Source organism: Glycine max, chromosome 7, assembly GCF_000004515.6.
Source record: "Glycine max cultivar Williams 82 chromosome 7, Glycine_max_v4.0, whole genome shotgun sequence".
NCBI lineage: Eukaryota > Viridiplantae > Streptophyta > Magnoliopsida > Fabales > Fabaceae > Glycine > Glycine max.
In genome coordinates, this window is record NC_038243.2 from 39,517,548 (window position 1) to 39,530,107 (window position 12,560).

Here is a 12,560-nt window from a genome sequence, read left to right on the forward strand (position 1 = left end):
TGGTTGAATCATTTCATTTGTGAAAGTTTGGTAATCCAAAACCCGTGCCCTCGGGTTACTTCTGACAGTGAAAGCTATATATCATATAACATCAAAATACACAGCAAATAGCAAGTAATGAATGATAGCTCAATTCTACCTGGAAGCATTGTACGAAACATGTAACGTAACGATACAACCCATGTTACAAGGCATTTTAGAGAGAGGGTCGTGTCCTAGAACAACTGTTCATAAAGATGCCAAAATATATAAAAGTATCAGCAAACCCCTTAAAAAATGACAATGCATCAAAAATAAGCAGTAGCATTCACAAGGATGCTAATTGTTTCATATTTCAATAAGCAAAATCTTGGAACCTTCACTTTTCAATTTCTTGCCTCAGGAAGTAAGCGGCTACTGCAAGTAGGATGATAAATAATGCAATCCACAAGCTAAGCCCTGCTTAAGAGGGGGGGGGGGGGAGTGAGTCAAGTGCTAAATTGCCCCTCTACTTGATTTATGATCAAATACAACATCCATTTAGCAAAGCAAAGCATATATATTTTATTGAACTGCAAGTTCCCAAGTTCATTTGTAGCATTATATAATTTTATTTTTTTTTGTCGTGGTGGGGTTGGTCAAATTTGGAAGTTGTTACATTCGACCCTTTCCCCAATTCCAGGCAAATTTTTTATATGTTTAATCTTTGGGAATAGATCTATTTGAACAGAAATGTCAGAATACAAACGACTGAAACATGGCAAGGGGCTTACGGAGCTTGAATGAAGAATATTCAATTAATCACACAATAATATCAAAAGAAAAAGGAGGCCTTGAAATTAGAAACTAGACCAAATTCAATCAGGCTCTCCTAGGAAAGTGGAAGTGGAATCTATTTCACCATCAGGGACAACTCTGGGCTAGAGTTCCAAATATGGAGGTTGGCGGAGCTTGGATGGCAACAATACACCTCAAGCAGTCTCCAAATGGTGGTATGACCTGAAAAAGGTGTGCCACAATTCAAGGGAGGAAAGCTGGTTCAAACAGGGCATAAGCAGGAGTGTAGGGTCTGGTTCAAAAGCTAGATTCTAAGAAGATGGATGGATGGCTGATGGGATCCCTTTAAAGGCAAAGTATCCTAGATTGTACCTAAACATGAAACAACAAAAGCAATACATATTGCAGATGGGAGACAGTTCAGAAGGGAAATGGAAATGATATGCAGTGGAGGAGGCTACTATTCGAGAATGAAATAAGTATGGGGGCTGATTTTTTGGAAGAAATACAAGCTATTCATATAAATCTCCAGCAATTGGATAAATGGGTATGGACAAATGATACCACTGGAAAATACACAGTTAGAAGTGCATACCAATTACTGGACAGGAACTCAAAAGATGATAACACAGATGAAATTTTTCATGCCATATGGAAGCTAAAAATACCAAACAAGGTAGCATTTTTTGTCTGGAGATTAATGAGGGACAGACTGCCCATTAAATTGAACTTGACTCGAAGAAATATCAATAGCAATGATGCACTCTGCCCATTCGGTACAAAAAAGGAGGAGGATGCAGGGCATTTGTTTTTCAGCTGTCATAGAATTAGGCAGATCTGGTGGGAATCCTAGTCTTGGATCAACATGGTGGGACCTTTTTCGCAACACCCAAGGCAGAATTTCATGCAGCACTCATTCTGCAATACACATCTTGGTATCAAGTCACAAAGATGGCTAATTTGGTGGGTGGCACTAACTTGGAGTATATGGAACCATAGAAATAGAATCATATTTGCAAACGATAGCCCCAACACCAGTAAGATATTGGATGATGCCATTTTCTTTTGTTGGAGCTGGTTGAGGAACCTAGAAAAAGGATTCAACAATCCTTTTCATCAATGGTCAAGCCATATCAGAGAAGGGTTTTCTAACTAAAGGAAAATAGTTCCACAGATAGGGATCATCAATATGTACTTAGAGTTTTGATTCTTTAATCCATCACGATTAGTTTTGTATTAGGGAACCAAACCTCCACATGGGAGATCTCATTAGTGATTGTAAAAATCACAGTACGACTTGGGGACTTATACTGAAACTTATCTAATATATAATATTATTTTTGCAGATAAAAAAAAATATTATGTTGGATTACTTATTTTCCCACTTTAAGCTAATATGGTCCAATTTCACATGTAGCAGGAGTTGAAAATTTAGGCTGGTCACATGTTTAAACACAGGCATGCTTCAGTACTTAGCAGTCTTATACCGAGTGTTATTGACAGTACAGTATTATACCCATGCACAAAAATAATTATATAAATTTTCACTTTCGGGAACTAGATATTCTTCACAGGGAGCGTGCTAAACTTTCTAACTTTTTTGAAATGTTGTCATTTCAACAAAATTTTGGACCACTAACATTCCAGGTTAATTAAGTTACAGGTGGATAGGCTGAAAGGACTGCACTAAGTAAAAAGAGTTCTGCAAAACAATTATGAATCTGTATAGCAAGAAAATGAAGAGTTAACATGTCAACAAACTATGAAATATGCACGTACCATTAGTCTTCTTCTCTTCAATTATTGTTACCCTCGCACTTGAATCCATGGATACAGAAGCCACCGCCCTAAATACAGAAGCAACCACATCAATGACTACCTTAAAACATGACATAAGACACATGAAAAATGTATGTACATTTGAGTTCGAACCTTGAATCAGGGGAGAATGCTAAAGCAGTTACTATGCCAAGGTGAGCCTTTTTTATCATTGTGTGAATCTGCATATTTGTTGAATTTACAACTACAATGTCTCCTGAAGGTGTTCCACTGCATGTCAACCCACCAAAACAGAAGAAATAAGTTCTTGTCAAAATGCACCCTTGAGGTCTGAAGGTAAACCACAAAAATTAAGTCACCATTTGCTGCTTCTAGGTAGCTTAAGAAAAGACAAGAATGACATCTTAAGTAGTACAAAAATAAAGATTAGAATATGTACCACGCAAGAAACTTTCCATCAGCTGAGACATTAAATGCAGAGATTGGATCACGAATAATATGCTTTGAGGCCATCCTTTCCCATGTTTGTGTATTCCAGGTCAGGATGCTTCCACCTTTATCTATATACAACAATAAAAACTTGTGTCAGTTGAAAGACATGAAAAGGAGATCATTTTTCTCTGCAAAATTATTTACCAGTCATGGCAGCAATATATAGGATCAGAGTCTCGTCATTTGTTTGAGAAAATCTGCAAGAGCTAAAAGTTTCGCGCTGTATAAATTCAACAAAATACGATTAGTGTATACAATTACTGACAAAGCAATCACCAAGTCAAACATGTGAATAATATTGAGGCACCATATATTCCATGTTCAGCATAGGTGTTGGAAAACCGCCTTAATTGCGGTCACCCCTAAGCCTGCCTTAGTTGCAGTCTCTTTGGGGGCTGAATTAATTGTAGCCTCTAGGGTGGTGTTTAGTCCCGACATCGACTAGAGATATGGCTTAAATAGAGTTTATAAAGATTGGACAGTCCTCATCTTACAATCTGCTTTTGTGGGATTGAATTAGGCCCTAAATCCAAATCCTAAGATGGTCTCAAAGCTTATCCTAGATTCATTAGTCCTGGGTGTGAGGGGGAGTGTTATAAAGCCCTGCTTTAATTGCGGTCAACCCTAACCTGCCTTAGTTGTGGCCTCTTTGGAGGTTGCCAGCCCCAAGTGTAGTGTTTAGTCCACAACCACACAATTAACTTGTAAGGCGAGGACTGCTCAAGCTTTATAAGTTCTATTTAAGCCATATCTCTAATTGTTGTGGGACTAAACACCACCCTTGAGTCTGCGATTAAGACAACCATCAAAGAGGCTGCAACTAAGGTTGGCTAGAACCCAGGGGTGACCGCAATTAAGGTGACTTTCCAACACCACTTTGATACTACATGTTGCCTATGTCTTCAGAATTATAACTAATTTCTACTTCAGATAAATGTATGATATTTCCCAATACTTCAACATGACTAAATAATGTCACTATGGAGTGCAATCCATGAAATAACCAAATTTAAACCAATTATCTAACTTGAGATTTGAAATTTGTGTGTATACTTACACATTCAATCTGCTTTTTCATTACACACTAATAAATATATATATAAGGTACAAAGAGAGGGAGACAGCTGTTTACACTTACACAATTCAGCTGCCTCCACAATACAGCTGTCTACATACAGCTATATACCCAATACTTTAATACTCCCCCTCAAGCTAGAGCATACAAATCATATGCACCAAGCTTGGAACATATAGACTAAATCCTAGTTCCTCTTAAGGACTTAGTTAGAATGTCTGCCGGCTGGTCATTAGAGTTGATGAACTCGGTGTTAATCTCCTTGGACAATAGTTTCTCTCGAATGAAATGACAATCAATCTCTATGTGTTTAGTCCTCTCATGAAAGACTGGATTTGAGGCAATGTGAAGAGCTGCCTGATTATCACAGTATAGTTTCATTTGCACAACTTCACAAAATCCCAACTCTTGGAGAAATTGTTTAATCCACATAAGTTCGCATGTAACCATAGCCATAGATCTATATTCAGGCTCTGCACTGGATCGAGCAACAACAGTTTGTTTCTTGCTCTTCCAAGAAATAATATTCCCTCCAGTAAAAACACAATATCCTAAGGTAGATCTCCTGTCTATGGGACAACCAACCCAATTTGCATCACAATATCTAGAAACTTGAGTGCTACCCTTGTCCTCATACAACAATCTTTGTCCTAGAGCCTTTTTTACATATCTGAGAATACGCATGACAGCATTCCAATGATAAACATGGGGATTTTGTATAAATTGGCTAACAACCCCAACAACAAAAGAAATATCAGGTCTTGTAATAGTAAGATAAAGGAGTTTTCCCACAAATCTCCTATATCTCTCGAGATCAGGGTAAATTTCACTTTGATCTATCATGAGCTTCTAATTTGGATCCATAGGACTATCAACAAGCCTACAATTTTGCATGCCTGTTTCCTCCAATATATCAAGAGCATACTTTCTCTGTGAAATCACAACACCGTCTTTTGATTGAGCCACCTCAATATCAAGAAAGTACTTCAAATAACCCAGGTCTTTGGTCTGAAAATAGCTGAATAAGTGTTCTTTTAGCTGAGAGATCTTAGTAGCATCATTTCCTGTAATCACTATATCATCAACATAGACCATTAGATAAGCACACTTTCTAGGAGATGTATGACAATAAAAAACAGAATGATCTGCTTCACTACGTTTCAATCCAAAAAGTTGCGCAATATGACTAAATTTACCAAATCAAGCTCGAGGAGATTGTTTCAACCCTTAGAGAGATCGGTGTAGCTTGCACACTAGACCATACTCCCCCTGAGCAACAAATGCAGGAGGTTGCTCCATATAAATTTCCTCCTCAAGATCACCATGAAGGAAGACATTTTTAATGTCAAGTTGATGGAGAGGCCAATGACGCATGACAGCCATAGCAAGAAACAATCAAACAGTGGTGATTTTAGCTACAGGAGAAAAGGTATCACAATAATCAAGGCCATAGATCTGAGTGTATCCTTTAGCTACTAACCGAGCCTTAAGCCGATCAACACCACCATTAGGCCCGACTTTAATAGCATAAACCCATCTACAACCAACAGTTTTCTTGCCAGGAGGAAGAGGGACAAGCTCCCAAGTACCATTGCTTTCAAGAGCCTGCATTTCATCAATCATGGTCTGTCGCCATCCAGGATGATCAAGTGCTTCACGGATATTGTTAGGAACAATAAGACAAGACAATGAGAGAACAAAAGAAAAGTATGAAGGAGACAACCGATGATAAATCAAGAAATTATAAATAAGATGAGGAATACGAGTAGATCGAGTATCTTTCCTGAAGGCAATGGGTCAGTTTGAATCAGAGTTATGAGAAGGAATGGAGGAGGAAGGATCCATGGTTTGAGGATCTGTTAGAGGAGGATCAGAATCACGAGAAGAAGACTCAAGCACTATAGAACTAACTTGCCGTGTCCTACGTTGATATGTGATGAGATGTGGAGGAGCAACTTCAGTTGAACTTGGTGGATCAGATGGGGTTCCACTAACACTTTGGTTGAAATTACTCATTGGACCAAAAGATGGAACTAAAAGAACTTGCTGAAGGGAAGAAGAATAGTCTATGGAGGACGAGAAGAAAGATATGTCCTCAAAAAAGGTAACATCAGCAGACATATAGTACCGTCTTGTAATTGGAGAGTAACACTTGTAACCCTTTTGAAGACGAGAATATCCCAAAAAGACACATTTAATAGCCTTAGCAGAGAGTTTGTCTAAACCGGGAGAGAGATCATGAACAAAACAAGTACAACCAAACACCCGAGGAGAGACATGAAATAATGGATCATGAGGAAAAATAATTGAGTGAGAAATCTAATTTTCAAGAGAAGAAGAAGACATCCTGTTTATTAAGAAACAAGCAGTGAGAATTGTATCTCCCCAATGGTGTATAGGAACATTTGAGTTTAACATTAGGAGCGTGCAGTTTCAAGGAGATGACGATTCTTCCTCTCTGCTATGCCATTTTGTTCTGGTGTATGAGGACATGTGGACTGATGTAAAATACCTTTTGAGGATAAAAAGGAGGACAGATCATGAGAAAAGTATTCTTTAGCATTATCACTTCTGAAAATCTTAATAGTTTTCCCAAATTGGTTCTTAATCTCATTAAAGAAAGAGATAAATATAGACAAAAGTTTAGATCTGTCTTTCATTAAATAAACCCAAGTACATCTAGAGAATTCATCAATGACGGTTACAAAATATCTAAAACCAAAAGATGTGACACAACTTGGTCCCCAAATGTCAGAATGAATAGTAGAGAAAGTCGAGTTACATCTTTTTTCAGTTTGAGGAAATGATGACTTAACATGTTTCCCTAATTGACAAGACTCACATTCTAAGACTTGAAGGTTCTTAAGACTAGGAATCATCATTTTCAATTTTGTTAAACTTGGATGACCCAAACGATCATGCAAAAGCTCGGGCTTTGAAGTTGCAAAACAGGACACAGGAAGGCTGGATTCTAAGTAATAAAGACCTTGTGATTCGCGTCCTTCTCCAATCAGACGACCCGTACCATGTTCCTGAATAACAAAAGAATTAGCATCAAAGGTTACTGAGCAATTTAACCAACGAATCAATTGACTTAATAAGATTAAGTTGTAGGGACAATGAGGGATAAATAACACAGAGTTCAACTTTAATGAAGGAGACAAAGAAACTTGACCAATTCCTTGAGATGCAACTTTGGACCCATTGGCTATAGTAACAAAGTGAGGAGTTTTTGGAAAAGAAATAGATGAGAAAGATGATTTGTTACCAGAAATATGATCAGAGGCATTTGAATGAAGTATCCAAGGACTAGGACCTTCCATAAATTGAGAAATACATGCTGTTGAAACACAGGGTACCAAAGAGGATTGGACTTGGTTGCTGGATTTTTCATATCTAAGCTTCAAATATTCTTGGTACTCCTCATCAGAAAACTTAGACTCTAATTTTTCAGATTTAGATGCATGTGCTACCTTGTCGGGAAAGCCATGTAAGGAGTAACAATTTTCTTGAGTATGACTCATCCTCTTGCAATATGTGCATTGAGGACGTCCACTCCTTCCATCATGGCCTCCTCTGTTGTTACGACTTCCTCCTCTTCCACGAGGTGCTACCATGGCCGATGTTTCCACAACTTCAGCTAAGTTTTCATCTTTCAACACGTGGGGCACACGAAGAAGTCTAGTAACTAGGGAGTTCATTGACGGAACTTGATCACCAGCAAGGACTTTTTTTTTTTGGTCAGCACCAGCAAGGACTTGATCACGCACATGATCAAAATCTGAATGTAAACTTTTCAAAATAAGAACCATGTAAAACTTGTCCAACTTTCTATTTACTTCATCCAAAGAATCAACCACAAGAATCCTTTTTAACTCTTCCACTACCGCTCGAGCTTTACCTATATGTGCAATCATATCATGGTTGGTCTGTTTGAGTGCAGCAACCTTTTGGGTTGCATCAAAAAGACTTTGAATATCATTGGCAAATATATCTTGGGCCTTTTTCCAAAAAGAACAACATGTTTTGAATGATCTAAGGATTTCTAAAACATCTGGCTCAACAGATTGTCACAGCACAGCACATAGTTGAAAGTCAAGTTTTTCCCACTCAGGTTTCTTGTCATTTGGAACAGCACTAGCTCCTTTTTCCAAGTGGTCATGATATCCTTGGCCAAGAAACCACAACTCCACTGAGGCCGACCAAGATAAGTAGTTCTTCCAATTGAGTTTTGCAGTAGTAATGGTGGGAGTTCCAGAGAAGGAGAACACAGGACCGGCAGATGCCATTTCCGATCAAGAAGAAGAAGGAGACGCAAGGGCTGGAACGGCCAAGCGCGTCAATACTGGAAAACAAGAAGTGAAATGTGCCTAGAAGGGGCCGATGAAGCTGCTGGGACTGGTCCGGTAAGCTTCCGGTCACCGGAGGGCGGCGAGTGAGCTTCACGCGCCAGATCTGGCGCGGAATGGTGGCGGCGTGTGGAGGCGCGTGGCTAAGATTCTGGCCACGCAACTTCTACGGGTGAGTCGCGCTCTTCAAGGCGCACCTAACCCTGGGATCGCCAGAAGATAAGACAGAGACGGCGGTGGATGGTGGTCAAAGACGGCGGTGGCGATGCCGGAGACAATCAGAACGAGACCGTACCCGCTTTGATACCAACTTGAGATTTGAAATTTGTGTGTACTCACACTCAAACTGCTTTTTCATTACACACTAATAAATATATATATACATATAAGGTACAAAGAGAGGGAGACAGCTGTTTACACTTGCACAATACAACTGTCTACATACAGCTATATACACAATACTTACACAATACTTACACAATACTTTAACAATCTAGAAGGAAGAGAAAATTTCAAACAAAGCTCATAAAACTATCAAGCCCATGCAAAGTTTAAGAGAAGTTAACTTTCTGTACTGGTATCAATTGCTCACATTTTCATTTGATAGAGAAGATAAGACCATTGATGAAGAAACGTCCCAAACCTTGCAAGGGCCACCACTTCCCAAAGAGGCAAGTAATTTACCATCAGAACTGCAAGACAAACAAAACCAAACTGTAAGGCACAATCCTTCACAAATAACAGGGTTTATAGAGACCCCTTCGTCAACTGTCTTCTTTTCCTTGTGAGTTATGAAGCCAAAGAGTAACATATCTGTGAAATGCATATGTTGCTATGCACAACAAACCTGAAATGTAAGTCCTTCAAAGAAGAATGAGCATTAGTCTCGTTGAGAATAATTTCCATGCTAGGCCACTTGAAAACCCTTAGATTGCCATCCTGTACTGCACCAAAATTACAATATCATAAAGCATTCCACTCCTTTATCAGCAAAGAATTTTCTACATTTTAATGCTTATTTAGTTATTTGCCAGAAGAATGAATAATCCTGTAGTGAAGAAAATTTAAAGCATATGCATGGCATGCAACTACTGTCCAATAAAACAGAAGTTTCTCACTGTTTAATATTAATTTTAGAAAAAGTACATCACGAGTTTGGAATTTGGATATTAATCTTTTTGAAAATATTCCTCAGTTGAAAACGAAGTGCAGTAATAATTAATTAGTGGATATATTTTCCAAAAATCATCTTTCTTTCATGTTGCTAAAAATGAACATCAATGTTATAAAATGGTATCTTTTGACTTCTGTAAATATAAAGGAAATCTATACCTCCCCACCAGCAGCTAGTGCAGTACCATCATTGTTGAATGCCAATGCTAATTGCTGTCCAACATCCTCCAACTGTGAGAGCACTTTCTCTGACAACTTCAGACTCAACTTATGAATTTCAGAGCTCTTGTTTTGATCCCAGTCAAACCATCTTCATGAACAAGGCATAATATTGATCATGATGTTCAACATCATTACTATGGTTAGAACTACTAAACTACCATACAGTCTATTGGGTTTCTCGTTTTTCAGTTCAATATTCTATACTAAAATATAAGATAAAAGATAATGTTTGTGAGTAAAAATTTATATAGATAGAGTTGTATAACTAAATGATTGAATTACTTCAATTCATTCGAAGCTAATGTCCTTACCTAGAGGGTCAGCATAAACAAGGTTATATTTAGATACATACCTAATCTATACAGGTGTCACATAGTTCCTCAACATACTAGAAACTAGAAAGTTCTTAATACTTTTAGGAATTGTATCTCTACGTTGGATCATAAAAGCATACAAAGCAGGCAATTTTGAAACCGTCATCTTATTTTCCTACTTTTATCTGTATTTCATACCACTTGGTTGAAAGGGAGAAAATGGAAATTTATTTGAACATGATAAAGTCTAGATGAAAGATGATTTAATTTTCCAAATGCTCAACCAAGCATGACCTCTACATGTAAGCTCAAACTAGTCTGGGTTCACTCATCCAAAACATTTGACATGAATTTTAACAGATATGAACGCAAAGAGGTGATGGGAAGAAAAAGGACCTGCAAACCATGGGCGTTTCCATTGCACAAATAAGGCCATCACCATTAGAGTTAAGTGCCATCCTATAAGGCAATTCAGAATCAGTTCCTAGCTTACACACCTGAAATATTAACAAGGTTACTCAAACAACAGAATATAGTAATATTATTATAATCACATGAACCACATCTTTCTGCAGACATCTTTATACAATCTTAGACAAACAATAAAAATTCAATACATCAATTGATAACAATTCGAACAAATCTACTTCCACAAAACAACACAGAAAATCAACCACACAGCTAAATCAAGCAACTAGCACAGATTTTTCACATTGTAACAAAAGCAAGCATTAACCCAATAATCCGCATTGCATCACACAACGAAAATCCTAATCAAAACCAGATCCGATTCCTCTCGTTTCGGAATCACGAAAATTTCGCCACGAAATCAAATCCCTAACAATTCCGGAATCGTGCAAGCAACAGAAGGAATATATCGCGTACCGGTTGATCAGAGAGAGAATTCGACGCGACATCGAAGTGCGCAATAACCAAAGCATTGGGGATACCGCTGTGGCCTGCTCCGCCGCCGCCGGCGAACAGCAGGTAGTTACCGGCGACCGTCGCGGGTTCCTTCTCCGCCTCGGTCGCCGGCGAAGTGCTGTGATCGGAGTCCGAGGACTCATCGGCGGTTTCGATTTGGCGCGATTTGACAACGTGTTGGGGAATCCACGCAACGGAGTAGAAAGGAACGCCGTATTTCTTAAAGTTCGGAGGGTCTGGGATTTGTCTTTTCCCCATTCTCTCTCTCTGAGCTTTTTTTTTTTTTTTGGAGTGAATATGATTCAGCTGCGTGACACTGCTTGTTTTGAGAAAGCGTTTTTGCTATGAAGTATGAACAACACAAAACTTATTTTCATCTTTTAATGAAAAACATTAATGTATTAGTTGGCAGGTTGACTTTACGCAAATAAACAAATTTATAAAATTTTATTAAAAATAAAAGAGTTGTTGTATTTTTATAAAATGAATATATTTTATAATAAAGTTTCATTATTCTTTTGATGCAATAAGTCATGAGATTTATACCATTTAGCATGTAGATCAACTCGTATGAAGTGGTGAGTTGGGCTTAAGACTCATCAAGAAGTAAACCTCCGTGTTCAAAAAAACATCTATAATAATGCTTATAAATTATTCACTAATAATATCATTGCATTAACAACACAAATCAAACTTATATCTTTTGACTAGGACATGAGTCTATTTTTTATTAACTGAATTAACTTTGTTTGTTTAAAGATCAGATTGTAAGTTGTCTTGAATAACTATGTTTAATTACAAGTATATATAAAAAAAATAAGATATCTAATTTCATAATACTAAAGGTTGATGTTAGTTATGGTCAAAGTAAAATTTTATTATAGATAGAGAAAATAATTTTTATATTCATAATGCATAAGATTATTTGTTTAATGTGTTATAGTCAATGTTAATCCCTTAATAGTCAATGTTTTAGTTTGATGGAAAAATCAAAATAACAAATTTTATATAAATAGGAGACAAAATGCCTTTATTTTTAAATATGAGGACTAAATCTATGAATTAAAAAAAAAAAGGAAAACTAAATGTCTCTATTTTAAAGTATGAACACCAAAATTGTGAATTTTAAAAAATAAGACGAACAAAATTGTATTTAAACTTTGATTTTTTAATATATTTTATGAGTTGATGATCTAAAGTTTTAGTCGTATCCAAACAAGATTTGATTCTTGTTTGTGTCTTCTAGTACAGGATGCTTGTCACCTTAAAAAACACAAATGGATTTGATTTAATTCAATCTTAGTTTTTACTATTAACTCTCTATTCTCCTCCAAAACACACCCGTATAGTAAATCGTGTAATCTAATCTAATCTGTCATATATGTATCTGATTATATACCTTTGTATTGCTTTTTTATTGAACCAGCAGTAAGAACAGATATCTAAAACTCAATTATCTTGTATGCAGTTCAATAT

General features: G+C 37.2%; 2 protein-coding genes across 3 annotated transcripts; both read right to left on the reverse strand.

Moving 5' to 3' along the window:
• Positions 1-31: 31 nt before the first annotated feature.
• On the reverse strand, positions 32-11,489 carry LOC100786727 (SEC12-like protein 2). 2 transcript variants are annotated; one of them, XM_041017376.1, is made up of 10 exons: positions 11,046-11,443; positions 10,557-10,619; positions 9,784-9,934; positions 9,299-9,390; positions 9,044-9,143; positions 3,172-3,247; positions 2,975-3,095; positions 2,689-2,805; positions 2,536-2,603; positions 32-438 (listed from the first exon to the last, which is right to left on the reverse strand). In XM_041017376.1, the coding sequence occupies exons 1-10, from the start codon at positions 11,225-11,227 to the stop codon at positions 359-361; spliced, it is 1,050 nt and encodes a 349-aa protein (XP_040873310.1). In that variant the 5' UTR covers positions 11,228-11,443; the 3' UTR covers positions 32-358. The 2 variants fall into 2 exon arrangements, with proteins under 2 accessions (XP_040873310.1, XP_003529414.1); XM_003529366.4 differs by having other exon boundaries at positions 63-438; positions 10,557-10,657; positions 11,046-11,489.
• On the reverse strand, positions 3,255-9,035 carry LOC102665832 (uncharacterized). Its single transcript, XM_006583847.3, has 2 exons — positions 7,371-9,035; positions 3,255-7,134 (listed from the first exon to the last, which is right to left on the reverse strand). The coding sequence occupies exons 1-2, from the start codon at positions 8,017-8,019 to the stop codon at positions 7,019-7,021; spliced, it is 765 nt and encodes a 254-aa protein (XP_006583910.1). The 5' UTR covers positions 8,020-9,035; the 3' UTR covers positions 3,255-7,018.
• Positions 11,490-12,560: the final 1,071 nt, after the last annotated feature.

Coding starts and splice junctions, on each gene's coding strand:
- LOC102665832 (XM_006583847.3), bottom strand. CDS start 8,019: ATGATTGCACATATAGGTAAAGCTCGAGCGGTAGTGGAAGAGTTAAAA. Junction 7,135..7,370: donor TGCCTCTGATCATATTTCTG/GTAACAAATCAT, acceptor TTTGTTATTCAG/GAACATGGTACGGGTCGTCT.
- LOC100786727 (XM_003529366.4), bottom strand. CDS start 11,342: ATGGGGAAAAGACAAATCCCAGACCCTCCGAACTTTAAGAAATACGGC. Junction 3,096..3,171: donor ATATATTGCTGCCATGACTG/GTAAATAATTTT, acceptor TGTTGTATATAG/ATAAAGGTGGAAGCATCCTG. Junction 439..2,535: donor TGAAGAGAAGAAGACTAATG/GTACGTGCATAT, acceptor CCTCTTAAGCAG/GGCTTAGCTTGTGGATTGCA.